Genomic DNA, 18,620 nt, shown 5'->3' on the forward strand with positions numbered 1-18,620 from the left:
ACACGTGTCTTGGCGCCGGCGCCGCGCAGCCACCCACGCACCCTTGCTCCGCTATTTCGCCGACCCCTGCGAAGAGAGCTCGGCTGCCTAAGTAAACATCGCCGAGCTGCTAATCACAAGGTCTGAAACAAAACAGCACTTCACTTCGGATCTGGGCAAGATCAGTCCTCCTCCTCCTCGCATCGGCTAAGGTGGTCCTTGAGATCGAGCCGGTTCCCTCCCTTCTCTCGCTTTCCCCCCGCGCACCGGGGGAGCAGCCGGGGGGTCGGGCACCCATCGCGGGCTGCAGCCGAGCGCAGGCTGCGTTGCTTAGTTCCTGGCTTCGCTTTCTCCGGAGACAAGAAGAGGGGAAGAGAGCGCGGGGAGGGGGGGTGTCTTTTCCCCTTGCCCTCGCTTCCAAGCTGCCCATGCTGCGATTTTTACTTCTCTTTCACCGCCCCAGCCAGACATAACCATTGCCCGTTTGTCGAGTCTGCCCCCCTCCCGGCCACCTCCCGCAAAGTTGCTGTCGTCGTCGGGGTTTTAAAGCGCCCCAGGATGGGGCTTGATCCTGCAGCGCCTCGCCAGTCTCCCGGGTACTGGCGAGCCTTGCCGCTGCTGGCGTGCGCTTTCCCCTTGGTGACATTCGCTTCCTTCCTGGACGAGACCTTAGAGAGAACCCCCAAATCCGAAGGCTACTGCAGCCGGATCCTGCGAGCCCAAGGCACGAGGCGAGAGGGATATAATGAATTTAGCCTCCGCGTGGAAGGAGATCCGGATTTCTACAAGCCCGCAAACAGTTACAGAGGTAAGTGGGGCTGGCCGCTTCCAAAGGGCGCAGCAAGTGTCGGGCAACTAACCGGCATGGCGGGGGGGGGGGGGGGAGGTCTTCCTCTCTGGACGGAGGCAACTTGCTGCGATGCACGACGCTGGCTAGGGGGGTAGGGGGTGGGTTGCTTTGCTACGCAAACAGGGAGCAACACTTGTTCGGTTTTTAAAATCGAGATTGTGTGCGTTGCTATCTCTCCCTCCCCACCCCCTTAATACATGCTAACTTGGGGGGGGGAGGGTAAAAGGAAGCCCTGTTCTACGACGCAGCACCCAGACTTACTCTTTTTACCTTAATTGCCCCTTGCACTTTTCCAGCGTTGCGACTGGAAATTATTTCACTTGGCAGAAGATACTCAATAGGCTGCTAGTGGTCTTGCTGTGAGACAGGAAAAGGAATAGGACTAGAAAACAGATGGGCCAAGAAAAGGCACCAGCTTTCCTCACAGTTTCCACTTAGGTCCCAGGGTAACTAACTACTTGGCCTTTAGGCTACTTGTAATTCCTGCCCTGAGAAAGGCACTCTGCATGCCCTCAGGAGCACTCAGGATGAGCCCTGGCGCTGAAAACAATAGTCCAAGGAGTTTAAAAAAAAAGGCAAGTTGATGGAGGAAAAAGAGTCTCACCTACTCCTGGCAGCAAGAGTCCTGAGGGCGAATCCTCTACAAAATGTTGCTCAGGGGTTTCCTATAGTTTTCTCAGAATCAGAGTGTCTCCTTATAATAGGGGAAATATCTACAAATCACTTTTTTCAGCTTGAACAGCAGATCATTGTTAAGATAATAATATCTAGCTTCCCTAGCAGGGCACTTCATCTCCCCCCCCCCATGATTATTACTTTAAAATATTTTGGGAAAATATTTAAGCCCACCTTGAATGCGCCCTTGAGCAAAAGTGTCAGATCTCATTAACATTGCAAACTCATTAACCTAGTTATCTTAAGGTAGCCCCAACTTTTGGGATAAGCATCTTCCCCCACCCCCACAACCTTTAGCTAAAGTAAGTGAAAGAGCACCCTACTTCTCCCATGAGGCAAACCCAGACAGGATTGTATTCTTAGGAAAGGGAATGTTATCCACTTGTAAATATTTGGGGCTTTTCTTACATTTGGAAGGAAAATGGGTTGAATAAAAGAAATAAAGCTGAATCTACATGTAAAGCAACCACCATACCCTAAATTATTCTCCATTAACATGTGACCAGCTAAACTTTGAGTTTGCAACTCTTTTCCATGCAAATAGTATCTGCCTATTCGGTTTCTTAATGGCCTGTAAATATTCTTGCAAAGGTTTGAAAATTACTCCCAGTGAAAAGTTCTACAGAGCATTGTTTTTAGTTGCCAAGAAGGGTTTTTTGTTTCTTGGATCTGGAGGGGAAAATAGACTTTCAAATAAACTTCCAGGACAAACTTGGGGGAAATATGAAGTTTTTGCCAGCAGAATGCAATCAAGTAATCATTTACACACACGTTTACGAGTGGCAAAAGTTTTCGGATTCTGATCTCTGGCTCATTAGAGGATGTGACACTGGAGATTTAGCACACATTACTTGTAGTTTTCAAAGCTAAATTATTCCAGATCCTCCTAAAACTTAGCCAGATGGGAGGAGCATGAGAAAATGTTGTGAGTATAACTTTCTTTCCTACAGCAGTTTAATGTTGTCACTTAGCTTTATTTTTATTAACTGTCACAAGAATTTAACAAGTCTCTCTCATGCAACATGAAATGACATCACACAGTCTGGGAAAAAATCCTTCCTAGGCTCAGTTTTATATATATATATATATAAAAAATGTAATAACAGTGATCTTAGAAAATATCTGTCTTATCTGAACAAAATCAGTGTAAGAGGCAAAGCTGATTAATTAAGGACAAACTGAGGCTTTGCTGCCTATAAATTACCAGGAAGCTAGAAATTCTGTGCAGAAGATGCTGAGAAAGACAGCTGAGTTAAAGGCAAAGGTTCAGCAAATGATGTTAACAGGGACTGGGAGCATTAGTGGGGGAGAGGGAGAACCTCCTGGTGCCAAATCCTTAATCTATTTCTTATGTGTTTTTGTCACTGTGTGGGGTTTCTAGTAGAAGGGTTTGCCACCTGGAGCTGCTCTTCAAACAGAAAAAGCAAGCATGGTTTTCCTGTTCACAACTGCTACTTCTCTTTGGATGAGCACAGGGTGTGAGGTGGTTTTTAACCATGGGAAGAAGATTCACACTTTTGCAGAGAGAGGAATCAACACATGGCAGAGATGGCAGAGGGAGGTGGCCACTTCAGGCAGATGACTTGTTGGTTATTTAAATGATTATTGTTGGATATGTGCTGCCAGGGAGATGAAGAGGTGCTTGTGGGATTTTGTGCCTCGGGTCCATCTTGTCTTGGCAAAATATCAGGCAGCAAAATATCACGGGATGGCCTGGAACTTACTTGGGACAAGTTGTTTTCCCGCCCAGCAGATGGTTCACACAACTGATTTCCCCTTTGGCCAATAGTTCAATCTCCACGTGGCAGGATGTGTCTGGAAAATGTTCCTGTGGAAGTGTTCACCACACATTTCTCTCTTTACTAGCATATGTTCAGGACATGTTGATAATCTGTGCTGCCTTGTTTGCATTCATGGGCTCAAAAGAGATTCTGTCACATGGAGGGTAGGGAAAATGGCCACATGTGGAAAGATGCAACTTGTAAAACAACTGTCAGTGTTCTGTGGTGCCTTTCGTCCTTTCTGAGGAGGGTGGCCACATGTCCTACTTTACAGAAGACACTCCTTGATTTGAAGGACTTAAAGATAAAGAACCATTAAAGGGGGGGGGGACGACAGACAGACAGGGCCTAGGAATTGCCCATCAATTATGTACATGTAACTGGGAGTGGGTACAATTGAACACAGTGGGACTTATGCTCAAGCAAATTAAATTTGCATATGATTGTGCTGTGAAGTCTGCATTTGGGTCCCTGTTATCCTCTTGCCTGCTGTATCCAAGGTAGCTCTCTCAATTCTTTCAGTTAAGTGGCAGAGGAAGTTGTTGCCAGCTCTTTTGATTTCCCTTTTAGCATCATGAGTGTAGGTGTTTTCCTAACACTCTGCCTGCTAAAACTTTGACACTCTTAGCAATAGTTTAGAAACGCATTTTTCATTTTATGATTGCAGGTAAAAAGCGTTAAAATATGGCTGCAGATTGAACCCTGCCGTCCTGAAACTAGAAGATACATAAGTACCTGTAATAAACCATTCCTGATCTTTGCTTTTTTACATGCTTACAATTTCTGTTCCAGTCCTGTCTCACAGAGCTGCAAAGTTGGCATATACAGTGGTACCTTGGTTCTCGAATGTAATCCGTTCCGGAAGTCCGTTCGACTCCTGAAACCGTTCGAAAACCAAGGCACAGCTTCCGATTGGCTGCAGGAGCTTCCTGCACTCAAACAGAAGCCACTTCGGATGTTCGGCTTCCGGAAAAATGTTTGAAAACCGGAACATTTACTTCCAGGTTTTCGGCATATGGGAGCCAATTTGTTTGTCAGCTAAGCCGTATGAGAACCAAGGTTTGACTGTAAAGACAGTAACAAAGAATAATCCCACAGGATCAGAGCAAAGGCCTATCTAGTCCAGCATCATGTCACCCACAGTGGCCAAAAAGATTATTCTGGGAAATCCATAAGCAAAAGCTCTCTCTTGTTCATGATCTGGTATTCAGTGACATACTGCCTCTGATGCTGGAGATTATATATAGCCCTTATGACTTGTAGCCATTGATAACCTTGTTTTCCATGGATTTATCTACTCCTATCAGCCCCAGCCAGCATGGCTATTGAACAGGGACTGATGGGAATTGGAGTCCAACAACTTCTGGAGAGCCATAGTTTCTGCGCCCCTGGTACCATCCCTTCAGTGTTGGGGCAAAGGATAGGAAAGTAGCATTACACTGTTATGTGTGGCACCCACCATATTATGCTCTTCCTACTGAGATTAAGATGGCTCCAAAGATGGGTGTTTCCATCAAGTGAAAACCCAATGTTTCCTGATGCCCAGTGTCCTAGTTACTGTGCTGTGTTTGAGTCATCAGTTTTAATGGATTTTATATTATTTTAATATATTGAAAACTACTTTGGCATTTTGCTACAAATGAAAATAGGTACATAATTTTTTAAAAATTAAATAACTGTGGGAGTTTTGATTTTCTAGATCTGTGAGCAGCAATTCTGGAACCGAAGCAGAGAGAGGGTCACTAATAGTTTATCCTGACTCCCACCCCTTTAATAGACATGGGACTGTGCCTGAGGGCCCTTTCATATGCAGCAACAATCGTGTGGGGGCCTCCTTCCTATGGTGTGATCTAATGCAGCTGTGGGTTAAAAGGTAAAGGTAAAGGGATGCCTAACCATTAGGTCCAGTCGTGGATGACTCTGGGGTTGCGGCACTCATCTCACTTTATTGGCCAAGGGAGCCAGCGTACAGCTTCCGGGTCATGTGGGCAGCATGACTAAGCCGCTTCTGGCGAAACCAGAGCAGCACACGGAAATGCCGTTTACCTTCCCGCTGGAGTGGTACCTATTTATCTACTTGCACTTTGACGAGCTTTCGAACTGCTAGGTTGGCAGGAGCTGGGACCGAGCAACGGGTTCAAACCGCCGACCTTCCGATCGGCAAGCCCTAGGCTCTGTGATTTGGACCACAGTGCCACCCGCTTCCCATAATGCAGCTAAGGGTTACAATGGGGTTAATTGATCTACATTGGTGGGCTGAATGGCATAGGTCTCTCTGCAAATAGAGGCATCTTGGAAGGGAGAGTGTTGACTGCACAGGAAAAAAATCATTGTGATTTGCTGGGTCCACATGGTTACATGGCGTCATTAGCACATAGCCCCACCTTTAGGTATGTGAGATAGCATCACAGAAAAGCAGCCAGATAACAGTGGCTGTGTAAGAAGGCACAACATTTTGAGCAACCATCCACAACTGTCCATGTCACTATCAAAGGTGGGTAGGGAGCTTTAGTGGAAAGGATCATGTATGAAAATCTCTTTGGCTCAGCAGCTTTATGTTCAGAAACCATTGGATACATCCATATGTCTGAAAGTACTCTCAATTTCAGATTTTAAAAACTCCGTGCATAGATAAGCTGGGACTTTGGCGGGGTCAAAAGTATCTTAGCATGAAAATAGCCCTGCTGGATCCTTGCCACTACCAAGAAGGTCCTCTGCCTAGTTCTGTGTAACTTTGCTTCTCGCAGTGACAGAACCAGCATAAGACCATTGGAGGAGGACTTCAGTATCTGGGCTGAGCCATGGGGGTGGAGACATTCTGTCAGGTATACAGGAATGTCCAGCCTGACAAAGAGTTGTGTACATATCACATGAAGAACGTTGCATTTTGAAAGCATGCTGGTCCTAACAAAAGGGGTCACTTGCCTGTCTTTGTGATTGGATTTTGTTTTGCTTGGATTTGTTTCACAACCTGGTTTGGATCATCAGATATAAATTTGGTCCCAGTCCTACACATTGCTTACCTTTTCTGAAACAAGCAGGTGGGGTCTGATTATTACCTGCATGGGAGATCAGAGAATTGGGTTTCTCATGATAGCCTTTCTCTAAAAGAAGAGCAAGAAATGAATACAGTAAATAAAATACATGATCTGGAAGGTTTGACACATTTTACTTTACATGCATAAATATGTAAGTCACCAAGACAGACACAGAAAATTAATTTAGATTTGCAGTTCACAAGGGGCATGATAAACCTACCTAAGTGTGTGTGTGTGGAGGGGACGGACCAGGAGAGTTGCCTTGCCGAGCACTGGTCAAGCCATCATGCAGGGCTGGTGGGTTATGTACGGCTTAGGCTGCAATCCTATGCATACTTGGCTGGGAGTAAGTTCCACTGAAATGATTAAGATGGGACCTATCCTAGGGGAAAGCACCAATTGGCCTAATTGCCTCAAGTTATAATGTGGGGTTGGGGGTCGTGAGATACAGGCTATTGTAGAAACCCTACTAGAAATAATAGTTGGCAAACTTTTCCCAATTTGGGTGCTGTATCAGTTGCAATGCACTTTTCTCTTGATTACATACTGGCATGATATTATACAAGAGTACATGGATGGAAATAATAATTGCTAGTTTGTAACTGTGAGTCAGCCGTTTAAAAAGAACACAGCATTACTATCAAATGCAGAAACTTTAAAGTATGAATTCACTGTGAGTATTTGTTTGATTTTAGTATTCATGTATTCAGATGTTGCCCTATAACCAGGAGAAGTGGGGAAATGGGACGAGGGGCTAATAACTAGGAGACTCATGTAGTCAAATGACTCTGGAAGGCTGTAGCACTGGCTTCCACAATATGATAAAATTAGGAGGCTTGCCATATAAATCATGAGCACTAGATGCTCACCTACTCATGAAAGAGAATACTAAAATGAGAACACATAAAATTATTCCCATAAGCAGAAAAAAATAGATCGTACTGAAGACTCCCTTTTATTGGTTTATATTAAACTGGAGTAATGCACTAGTTCCATCAGAGTGTTGAACACTGGTTTGAATTCTCCACTGTATACATTCTTTTTAATAGAATAAACTGTGATCTGCAACCAGTTTAGTTAAGCATTATGCAATCAGTGTGCAGGGAATTCCCAAGTAATTTTGTCCATAGAAAATGTTTTAGTTTTATTTCAAAGTGGGTCCTCCCTTGCCTAAAAAGTAGCCAACTCCCCTTTGACAATTTGATGTGACATTTTGGTTTATTGTGGCCTCTTCTGAAAAAGCAATATGAAAACTGAAGTACATTGTTTAGTACAGAGTAGACAAAAAAATATGGGGAGAGCGATCCATTCCCTTCAGCAATGCACTTTTGACATTTTGCCTAGCTTTGCATTAGTCAGTGCTACTGTGGCTTTGTTGTATAAAGGAAGGGAATTAAGCATTTATCTGTGTAGCTGTGATCCCATCACATTTCTCTGTAGGAGGAACAAATGTGAATCCTACTAAGAAGGGATTTATACAAGAAGGGGTGGAAATGGATATTGACCTAATGAACCACTGCCATAACTTACTAATTCTGTTTGCTGAGTTTAACTTCTACTGAGATTGTACTTGTTTTCAGGGGTGATATTCCACTAAGATTTGCTCAAAATAGACCTATTGAAATTAATAGGCATAACTTAGTCAAGCTCATTGATTTTAATGGGTCTACTCTACATTACTTTTATGTGGTGATTCCCCCCCCCACATGCTTTTTCCAACCATCCTGTCAATGAGAAAAGGAACTGCATGTGTAAATTATCAAAGGAGAAAGAAAATTTCAGTGATTTTTTCATAGATGAGGGGTAGGTTTTTTTTTTATTGAGCTTGCCTCTGTTTCAAGGTGACCATGGGGTGTTTGTGAGTGTCCTTTCTTTCATGTCCTCCATGGTCTGCACTTCCTGGGTGACTACCCTTTCTGAAAGCCCCATGACGTCCTCAGCTGGGCTTATTTGTAAGCATGAGGAAGTGTGGAGGCTTCCACTATATGTTATTTTGTTCTAAAGTGAAGTCTTTTTATACCTTTAATGAAATGAAAAGGAAATAAATCCCCCTAAAAACAAAATCACCTGTAGTTTCTGAAGTGGCTGAAACTAAGGAAAGAGGTCAAAGTAGACAGCTGTCTGGAAATATTGATTCTGATCTCTTGTAGTAACGAAAAGAAAATTTAATGGAAGGAATCATTTGGAAAGGAATCAAAACCAGAACTATCAATACAAGTACATACATTTATTGAGAATCCACTTATTTGGAAATTCTCACTGCCTGATAAGACTGCATAGAAATAATGCAGGATTCTGCACAAAGTGTTACTAAAAATAATAAGAACAATTTGACCAAAAGTCAAGTTTGGTAGAAAAGGGCTCTTCGTTCTTCCATGGGAAACTGTGGCATCTCACAAGCAAACTATGTATAACATTGAATACAAATGCATCTTCGCATTTAACATGAATTGTTTGTTTTAATGAAAATAGCAAAATGTTTGCGGAAGGCTGAGGCTAATAATTAATAGGATCAGAGCATGCGCAGAGAGAGCACTTGAACTATAGAATTGTAGAGACCACAAGGACCATCTAGTCCCATCCCCAGCAATGCAAGAATCCTTCACCCAATGTGGGTCTCGAACCCACAAGCCTGAGGTTATGAGTCTCATGCTCTACCAACTGAGCTATCTGCTTTCATCTCCTCCTGAGGTCCTAAATAAAACCCTTCTCATGAAACTGGCATTTGTGGGGGAGGGGAGAGAGAAACCCATTGGCACCAACTGGATACTTAATTCCAAATACATATTTTAAATAAAATGCTCTTGGTGTTGTACAACAGCTCAAGTTCAGCAGTTTGTGTTGCTGGGCTAGTTAAAAGAACAGGGATAAAACTGCAAGTTAAGCATACTTTTTAGAATGTGAAGCCTTGTTCACGAACAGTAGATTCACTCCTTAGTATGCTTGCTTTGCAGGAATGTACATTAGGATTGTTACAAGGAGCAAGAGAGCTGCATTAACTGCTGTATGGAACCACAGTTTTAATTCCACTTCCAGCTCACGGTCAGCCCCAGCACCAACCAGGAAGTTAGCACTTTAAACGTTGCTAGAGTGGCCTTTGGAAAGCCATTCTCAGTTGCCACAGCCCCTATCTGAATTATAGGGATAATAGCGTTGATTGACTTTATGATGTTCTTGTAAAGCTTCCAAGAAAATAATGTACATAAAGTATTTTGAACACTGTAAGGTATATAATATGCATGTATAAAATCATTATGAGGAAGTGGTGGCTGGTCTTCTAACATTAGTAAAAAGTTAGCCCAGTGTTCGCCAAGATCAAGGCTGGCTCCAGGAGGTGGTAGATGTGGACATTTTCCAGGGCCCCAAGTCCAGCAGAGGGGCCTCAAACAGCCCTACCATTTCCACTTTCCACAGAATATCCAAGAAGATCATAAGCAGTCTAAGAGAATTCACTGTTTGCATGCCCTGTTTCCTCCAGGTGAAAGGAACCCACTGGCAGTGCCATGACTGAAGCCTGCCACCACCCACTGCAAAAAAATAAATGGATCCAGAACCAGATGTCTAAATTATCTTGTTAAAAAGCTCTGTAGAAACAAACTCGTTTTAAAAGTCTTATTTTCCTTCCTTTTCGCCCCCAGTAACACTTTCCGCTGCCACTCCAGCTTATTTTCGTGGATTCACACTGATTGCTTTGAAAGAGGGCAAAGAGGGAGAGAAAGAAGAAGACCACGCGGGGACTTTTCAGGTGAGTAGCTGGCTCTTGAACTTCACCTTCAGAGAGTCCGTCTGGATGGTTATTTCACAGCAGGATGGATACTGTACAAAACAACATAATCTATTTGTGTTGATATTAATATCTCTGTAGTTGCAGGCATGGGGATAAGCTTTGCAACTCCAGCTAAAGATCAGATTTCTACAGGAAAAGATTTCAGCATGTGCTGTTAAGTTGGCTGCAGAGTTCAGTGGATTTATACACTTACAGTTCAATCTTAGGCATGTTTACTTGGAAGTAAGCCCCACTGAAGTCAATGGAACCTACTTCCAAGTTAAGTATGCATAGGATTGCAATCTTAAATACTTTGACAGACAAGGTGCAAGAAATCGGAGGTTGACACTGGTATGCAGCTATTCATAACAAATATATAGTCAGCTCCAAATATTTTTGCAATGTTTATTTTGTCCAGCACTTGGTCTCTTTTTGTCCACATTCCTTTTTCCAGACTAGCAGCTATTATTTTAACATGGTGGTATTTTGATAGCTATGTTGTTTAAATCTAGTCATCATTACTTGGAAGTAGGTCCCACTTAGTTCACTGGGGTTTACGCCTAAATAATTATGCATGGGGTGGCAGTTTTGTCTTACTGAAATGTGCTTTAGCGAACTGCAGTCTAGCCTGCTTTGTCCTGGAGCCCTTGAGTTTTCCAAGAAATCATTAATCACATGACTTTCATGTTCCCTAATGGTTCATGAACTGAAAAGCAAATAAAAACAGCAAGTTCAAGTTAGGAGGGAATATTGTTTTTGCATCTGTACTGCTAGAAAGATTATATTTATCAATTACACTGACTTAGTGAGACCACTGTTGCTCTTGTTGACCTCCTCTGAAGGGAGTTTTCTACCTGTAGGAATTTCCTCAGCCAGAGCCGTCTCATCCATAGAGGCCGGTGGCGCGGCGCGCCAGGGCGCTGGGCACCCCAGGGGCGCCCCCGCGAGCCCGCCGGCATACCGGGCTCCCCCTCCCCAACCCGCCCCCGCCTCCACTCCAGCTGGGGCTCTGGGAGGCGAGGGCGGCTGGCTTGCAGCCCGCCGGTGCGCGAGCGCCCGCCCGCCCGCCCCTCATCCTCCGCCCACCGGCGCGTGAGCGCCTGCTCCAACGCCACGCCCCTCACCCCCCGCTCGCCCACCCCCCCTCCCGAGGGGCGGCCAGCGCGGGAGGGAGGCGGGCGGAGAGGCGGCAGGCTGGGGGCGCCGAGGGATCGCTGCGCCAGGGCGGCTGATCCTTCTAAGACGGGCCTGTCCTCAGCACTTCATTCAATTGGTCAACAGCTTCCAGTTTAGACTGCATGAACATATATGTGAAATTAGGATTTATGTGCCCCAACTTTACACTTTCTTACACTGAACTGTATTTGACATTTTACTGCCCATTCACCTAGTTTGGAGAAATCCTTTCAGAGCAACTTGCAATCCCTTTTTGTTTTAACCACCTTGAACAACTGACATCACCAGCAGACTTTACTGCCTCTCTACCTACTCCTAACTCTAAATCATGAATGAAGAAGTTAAAAAAACACAGGTTCCTTGTGGGCTTCACTTTCTACATCTGTACATTGGGGAAACTGTCCATTTATTCCTACCTTCTGCTTCATGTTCCTTAACCAGTTATGCAAGAGCTTACAGAAGTTTTCTTGCAATGTATCATTGATTTGTGCTTCAGAATATCAATACGGAAAATACAGTGGATAAATCCAGTGGGCCATACAAAAGTCTTGGGAATGACCTTGTGTAACCTGTTACACAGTTTGGCTGGCTCAAATTGAGAAACTCTTCTGAATTTGGGATAACTTTTCTCATGCAATGCTCTTTGAAAGGTGGAAGCAGCATTTCTGGGAAGGTAAGAGGCTTTCTGCTAATGGAAGGGTGCCCTTAGGTCCACCCTGGTATCCAGCAAGCACATGGTCCTGCAGGTTCCCTCACTTCCTCCCTGATCATAGCACACCATATTGTCATATTGCTGAATTCTCCACCTCGCCCCCTCCATGACCCCGACTAATAAGTGAAGTGTCAAGGCTCAACTCTATCATTTTAGAGAATGTATGGGGCAACATAAATTCCTCTTTGTCCATTTTCATCTTAATTGTTTGCTCATTGAATAGTTTATAACTTGTGCAATCAATCCAGCAGTTGTGATCCTATAAAATACATAACCTTAACTTTTATTGCTCCTGGGATGGTGTTTTTTTTTTAAAAAAACCCAGATCATTTTCGTACTTCACAGACATCTGTACCGAATCATGCAGCTTATTTTTTGCTGAAACTTTTTCAGCTGAGGATGTTTAAGCAGAAAAATAAGCACTCTCTGCTTGATCGCAATATTATCCACTGTTAATAATATGGAGTTTGCCAAACTAGAATAGGATTATTATTCTTGCAGATTTAGTATTCTTACAGGTTTACCATTCTGTGACATGGGCTTAAGCATTTTAGAAAAACATATCAAACACTTTCTGGAGAGCCACTAGGAAACTGGCAGTGAAAATAAACTCATTGTCCCCTGTTTGTAAGCTCCTTTTCTGCTAATACAGAATTTAGAAACACATGGGGTGCATTGAACATGCTGGTGTTCCTGCCTTCATCTATTTGGTTTTTCATATCTGCAGCCTATATATGTATGTAAGATTAGAACTGCACATAAAAACATATGGGCCTGACCTGACACATGAAAGGGCAGTCCTATGTCACACCCGCCCCTCCCTCTCTGTAACATGTCACCCAACCTACCTTATGTTCTGCCCAGTCTAATGACACCAAGAAGGGAAATAAACTGTAATTCACATTGTGTAGTACAGTGGTACCTCTACTTACGAATGTGATCTGTTTTGGGGTGCCATTCGTACCCCAAAAAGTCCGTAAGTAGAGCGCTGCTACTGTGCCTGAGCAAAGTGCGCAGATCGCTTCTGTGTGTACATGCATGGCAAAACCCAGAAGTAAACACTTTCAGGTTTGCCGCATTCACAACCCGAAAATCCGCAACATAAAGCGAACGCAACCAGAGGTATGACTGTATATGAGAGGAAACTTGATGTGGGGGTGCAGATTCTGGTTTCTAATACCTTCTTAGTCTGCCCTTATTAAGTGCAGCAGCAGAAGGGCTGACACTCTAGAGGGGGCAGATTTGCATCTGGGTGCCAGGCCACCTCCCTGCCTCTCACCTGCTTGCTCACAGTAGCGACACCTCCTTCTCTCTTTGGGGCAGTTTCTTCAGGAAAACAGGAATGTTTTCCATCTCCCCAAACCCTGAGATAGTGCAGCTGCCTTGCAAATCAAAGGTCCCAGGTTCAATCCTTGTCATCTCCAGGTAGGGCTGGAAATGAATGAATGAATCTTTATTTGTGTCAGCCATCGGCCATAGGAATAAAACAACAATATGATATACAAGGACTAGAAATAAAAAAGTCAATTATATAAAATACTTTTTAGGGTGTTGAATCAATAGTCAGTGGATCTTATTCTGATTGCCCCAGCTAAAAACCTTGCAACCTTTGCTGTCACCTCATCTTGATCTGCCCAAGAGAAAGGACACTGTGGCAGTGGTTGGGCAACCCGGAATGGACAATAAAAGAGGGGTGATAATCTCATTCTTCAAGCCTTTATAAAGAGTACAAGCCAGAAGAGCATGTGCCACCAATTCAGTACTGAGGTAGGGCTGGAAAATATTAGGAAATATGGTCCAGCTTGTTCAGCAATACCATTTTTAATATACTGAGGGATTTAGGTCTAACGAGTGGCAAAAGACAAGGAACAACATGGAAATTGTATGAAACAGCAATATTCAAAATTCAAATTGTGAATTTAACAGGCCAGTTTAGGAAGACTAGAAAAAGTTTTGAAGTAGGTCATCACACAAATGTTAGCAAGTACAAATTAGTGTGGATCATTTCCTGTAACTCAATTATAATTTCTCCTTTACAAAAAAGGGGGGTTATTTTCTTCTTTCCACAGTTGGGCGCATTCCCACCATTAATGTCCTATTGTAGCTAATTTCCAATTAACTTTTCAGCACTGACAAGAAAAAGAGATTTTTACAAGGGTCTGGACTCCAGGCCTAACTTTTTCAGCATCAGACCAGCAAGTTAAAAAAAAAAAAAACAACCAGCAAAAACATCCCTTCACTTTGCAGAAGTAGGCAAGAATTTTGAACTTTTGATGAGAGTTGGCAGAAAATTGAATTTTCTAAATATCAGCAAACGCCTCATGGATCTCAGCAGAGGGATAATTATTAAGCTATTTAATTAGTTTTATTATACCGCTTAGAAGCTGAAATCAGCATTTTAATTGGCAGATGAATATTTCAAAAGTTTTTGAATAGCTAAATTCATATTTTTTTGGCATGAAAGAGAACCCATTGTCCTTCCACCTGCAAACACTCTATTAAGTGCTCTTTATAGAGCTAACACCTGCCTGTAATGCCTGCGTTCATTAAAGATTCAAGTATCAGCTTCACTAATGTGTAGCTTTGCATTATAGTTGCCCTGTGTGCCACTAGCTTGTTGAAAAACGAGCGTTCATAAATGCTGCATTAGGATTATGCCAGGCCTCTAGTCATGAGGTGATGCCACTGTTCTGCAAGCGGCTTTTGTACAGGTTTTTTTTAAAACAAAAACAAAAAAAAACTTCCAAGCTGCCCAACTCCCATGGGCAGGTTTTGCTGCAGCAGTGCAAGCAAAGGTTTGTGCCACTGCTGTTGAACTGGCATGCTGAGTGCCTTAAGTCTGACACAGCCATGCAGAGCTGAGGCGGCACCTCATAGGATCAGCTATTCCAGCACTGGTGCAAAGCGCAACTCATTCCTTGCATAGTACCATACAGTGGTGTTTTCGGGGAATGTTGCTTTAAATACAGATTCAAACTAAAGTTTGATATATATTTTTAATGCAGAATGTTTTGAAACTTTGAAATGTCGACTAAAGTCATTGTTGTTATACAGTGCTACCTCTGGTTATGAACTTAATTCGTTCCGGAGGTCCGTTCTTAACCTGAAACCGTTCTTAACCTGAGGTACCACTTCAGCTAATGGGGCCTCCCGCTGCCACCACCGTGTGATTTCTGTCCTCATCCTGAGGTAAAGTTCTTAGCCCGAGGTACTACTTCCGAGTTAGCAGAGTCTGTAACCCGAAGTGTTTGTAACCCGAGGTACCACTGTATAGGGCAATGTTGCATTTATCCAGCATTTCACTCTACTCTCCTAACCAACTTTCATACATTTGTAAAAAGAGCATTCGGAAGGCAAGTGTGCCTACTGAATGTAGAAGCGGGAGAAAGCGAAGTATCTGGTATCTGGATCCTTATGTGAAGGGGGAACATGAGTTGCACTCGCCTCATGAAAGTGAGGTTCTAAAATTGTACCAATGAGTGAGAAGGTGCTGACCAGGGAGGTGTCTAGAGGTGAATATCTGTTTAGAATCACTCACAATTCTCCCAGTAGAGGGCGGGAGGTATGTGAGATCTGGAGCAAGACATGGATGGGGAAGGTGTCATCCAGCAATAGCCTCTTTAACTATCACTTGCAAGGCCGCTCAGGGCCGACTTGAGACATTTTGCTCCCTGAGGCAAAGGGCAAACTTGCACCCTACACTCCACATGCAGGTGCTGACTAGACTGCCGGTTGAAGTTATTAAACACTGGCGATGGGATAGTGTCATGTGTCAAGCTCATGTGAGGGCTGCAGGGTGAAGGATAGGCTGCATGGCGTGCACACAACAGAGGAGAATGCTGACCCTCAGCACCTGCCTCTTGAGGCAGTTGCCTCACACTACCTACTGGCAGGACCAACCCTGCAGCCAGTTCTATTGGAACTTTTTGTGCTGCTGGTGTTGATGTGCAATGTGTATTTGCATGCAAAGGCCCGGGCTGCTCTTTTGAGCCTTCTGAGTGGCTGTGGCATCATCTGATTGCTTTAATGACAGATTCAAGCTTGAACTATTTTGAAATGTAGAACATTTCAAAATTAAAAGCTGTCACTTAATGTTGATTATGTTAGAGATTTCAAAGTGCCTACGTGCAGAAAGTCAGCTATCTACCTTTTGGCAATTAACTGTTGGCTGAAAGCCAAGATCTGCTCTCTCTTCAGACCCTTAGCAACAACTTGTGATTGGTTAAGGAGTTCCTAAAGAATGAGCTCTGTGAGAGAGCTGGGTGTGGTGTGTGTAGTTTTGGTTAATGAAGGTTGAGAGAGAGACAGGAGAGGTTTTACTTTTGTTTCTTTTATTTCCAAAGTCTGTACATAGTAACTTATGGATACTAGTTGCTTCAATAAATACTGTATATAGTTATCCAAGTGAGTTCCTGTGTTGTGCTGTCCAGTCAATGCTCTACAGCAGTGTTTTTCAACCACTGTTCTGCGGCACACTAGTGTGCCGCGAGATGTTGCCTGGTGTGCCGTGGGAAAAATTGAAAAATTACTTTATATATAGTCAATATAGGCACAGAGTTAAATTTTTTTTTAACATTTTCTAATGGTGGTGTGCCTCGTGATTTTTTTCATGAAACAAGTGTGCCTTTGCTCAAAAAAGGTTGAAAAACACTGCTCTACAGCCAGCAGCTTCCAGAAAACCTGTGTTCACTCTGCTGTGTCCAGGACTATGTTATTTCCTGACACTAAATCTTAAGATATTATTATTATTATTATTATTATTATTATTAATTTATTCAATGCTGCAATTGTACAGCATTTCCTCTTAAGCAGTTTTCATACATGCATACACATAGAAGTGGGAGAGAGCGAAGGCCTTGCATCTTGATTTTTATATGAAGGCGATTCATGAGGTGAGCATACCTATGGAGAATATCACCACCAAACTACATCCTCATCACAAGGCTAAATAAGACTGAAAGCATGCTTCCTATCGTCTTTGCCTCATTTCGCAGCCTTCCCATCTAATCAGTGAAATGGGTTGTGTATTTCATGGAGGGAAAGTCTTTCATATAATGTTCCTTAATTTCAGCTCAGGTCTATTTCCAGTGGAGTTTAAGAATCGTTGTTGACTTTATTGACTTACAAGTTGGAGGATCATCAGAATGAAAACATTTTCTTTGTTTTAAAATAGCAAGGTATTGATGCCAGAAAAACACAAGAGCTGCTGAAACAATTGATTAAAAATATTAATTCTATAAAAGATACCAGTGCTTTCTTTTGAAATGCCACACAACCAAAGTGTATCCATGAAACTGATTAAAATAATCTGTATGCTAGCAGTGTAAGAGACCTACAGGAAAAAATGACAAGGGGAAGATCAGAAAATATCCTATTTGTTTTAATTTATGATTCTTTGTACGTGATTACAAATCCTCAAAGATAGAACTCAAATTAATGTTTCCACCTTATTTTTAATGCATAAATAGGTTAATATGATGAGAAAGCCTGCAAATCTAGCAATTTTTCAAGTGTTCTGATCATTTTATATCATCAAGTTGGAGTCTTAGCACTTCGGTATTAGATGACTGGCTTGGGTCTGGTCTATGGGAGTCCATTTGAGCCTCCAAAGGCTTTTTCTTGCTGATTTGGTTTTACATGTTCAGTAACTCAGCAGATCTGGTCAGCCATCATTAATCATAAATCAAGGAGGTCTTGATCTTTTAAATAGCCCAGCTGTTCAAGCATCTGTGTAGACTATGCAGAGGCTGAAAAAAAGAAGTTTACTTCTTCGTTAGCTTTCTCCTTTCTACCAGTGCCATCGTTGTCACAGGATTAAAGGCTCTTTGCTTAAGATAAAGCTCAAAGAGAATTGGAAAGATGAAGCTGCATCCAATGCGGCGGTTGCATTCGCACAACAGACATAAACGCGTGCAATATAAATTCCCTTTCCTCTCCTGCCATGCCTCTTGCAGCCCCCAACCACCACTTCTCAACATCTGCTCCAGAGCACTGGGGGATCTCCAAAGCAGATTGATGGGGGTATTTGGGGTGGGGGGGGGGAAGCTTCACTGCATGAGTGGAAATCTAATATTTTGTCTCCTTGTGAAAAGAAGTGCCATCATTTCAATGAGTTTGAAATTGGATCACTATAAAATAAGAAGGCTTGTAACCATGATCCTGTACCAACGTAGGTCAGATTGGTTCAAGCCAGAGACCCAGTCTAATAATCTTTCCTGGAGGCATAACAGCAGTAGTTTTGCTTTAGGGATTTTTAATCCAGAATCTTTCAAATAATAATAATAATAAATCCTTCCTTTTTGAGCTCCTCTCTTCCCTGAAGATCTCTCAACCCTCTTGATAAACCTCAAGCCACAGGTCCTGCATTTCCCCGAATGCAGCAGCCAACCTCATCACACAGCTGCTTCAGCAGCTCACCTGAGCTGCAATGTATTTATTTTTACAGCACTGTAACAAACTCCTAGGCAAGGCTCTGGATAAGTTACTGAATAACAACCATCCTATTTAGGATTAAGAAGGATTTTCTCTCTGTCTGTTATTTTCCCCAGCTGTGGGCATTGCAGATGGGCACCATTAGAAATCAGCAATGAGAAAACATTCTCTTTGGGAGGCAAAATGGAAAGATTTTGCAGGCATGCTCAGA

The 18,620-nt window shown here is 43.0% G+C and overlaps 1 protein-coding gene across 1 annotated transcript in view; it reads left to right on the top strand.

Moving 5' to 3' along the window:
- Window positions 1-449: 449 nt before the first annotated feature.
- Window positions 450-18,620, top strand: part of SPON1 (spondin 1) — a 271,260-nt gene continuing 253,089 nt past the window's right edge. The window contains exons 1-2 of the mRNA XM_033151839.1: window positions 450-787; window positions 9,962-10,068. Coding sequence (XP_033007730.1) covers window positions 538-787; window positions 9,962-10,068 — 357 coding nt within the window. The 5' untranslated portion in view covers window positions 450-537. The remainder of the gene's footprint in view (window positions 788-9,961; window positions 10,069-18,620) is intronic.

Source organism: Lacerta agilis, chromosome 1 (genome assembly GCF_009819535.1).
Source record: "Lacerta agilis isolate rLacAgi1 chromosome 1, rLacAgi1.pri, whole genome shotgun sequence".
NCBI classification, from domain to species: domain Eukaryota; kingdom Metazoa; phylum Chordata; class Lepidosauria; order Squamata; family Lacertidae; genus Lacerta; species Lacerta agilis.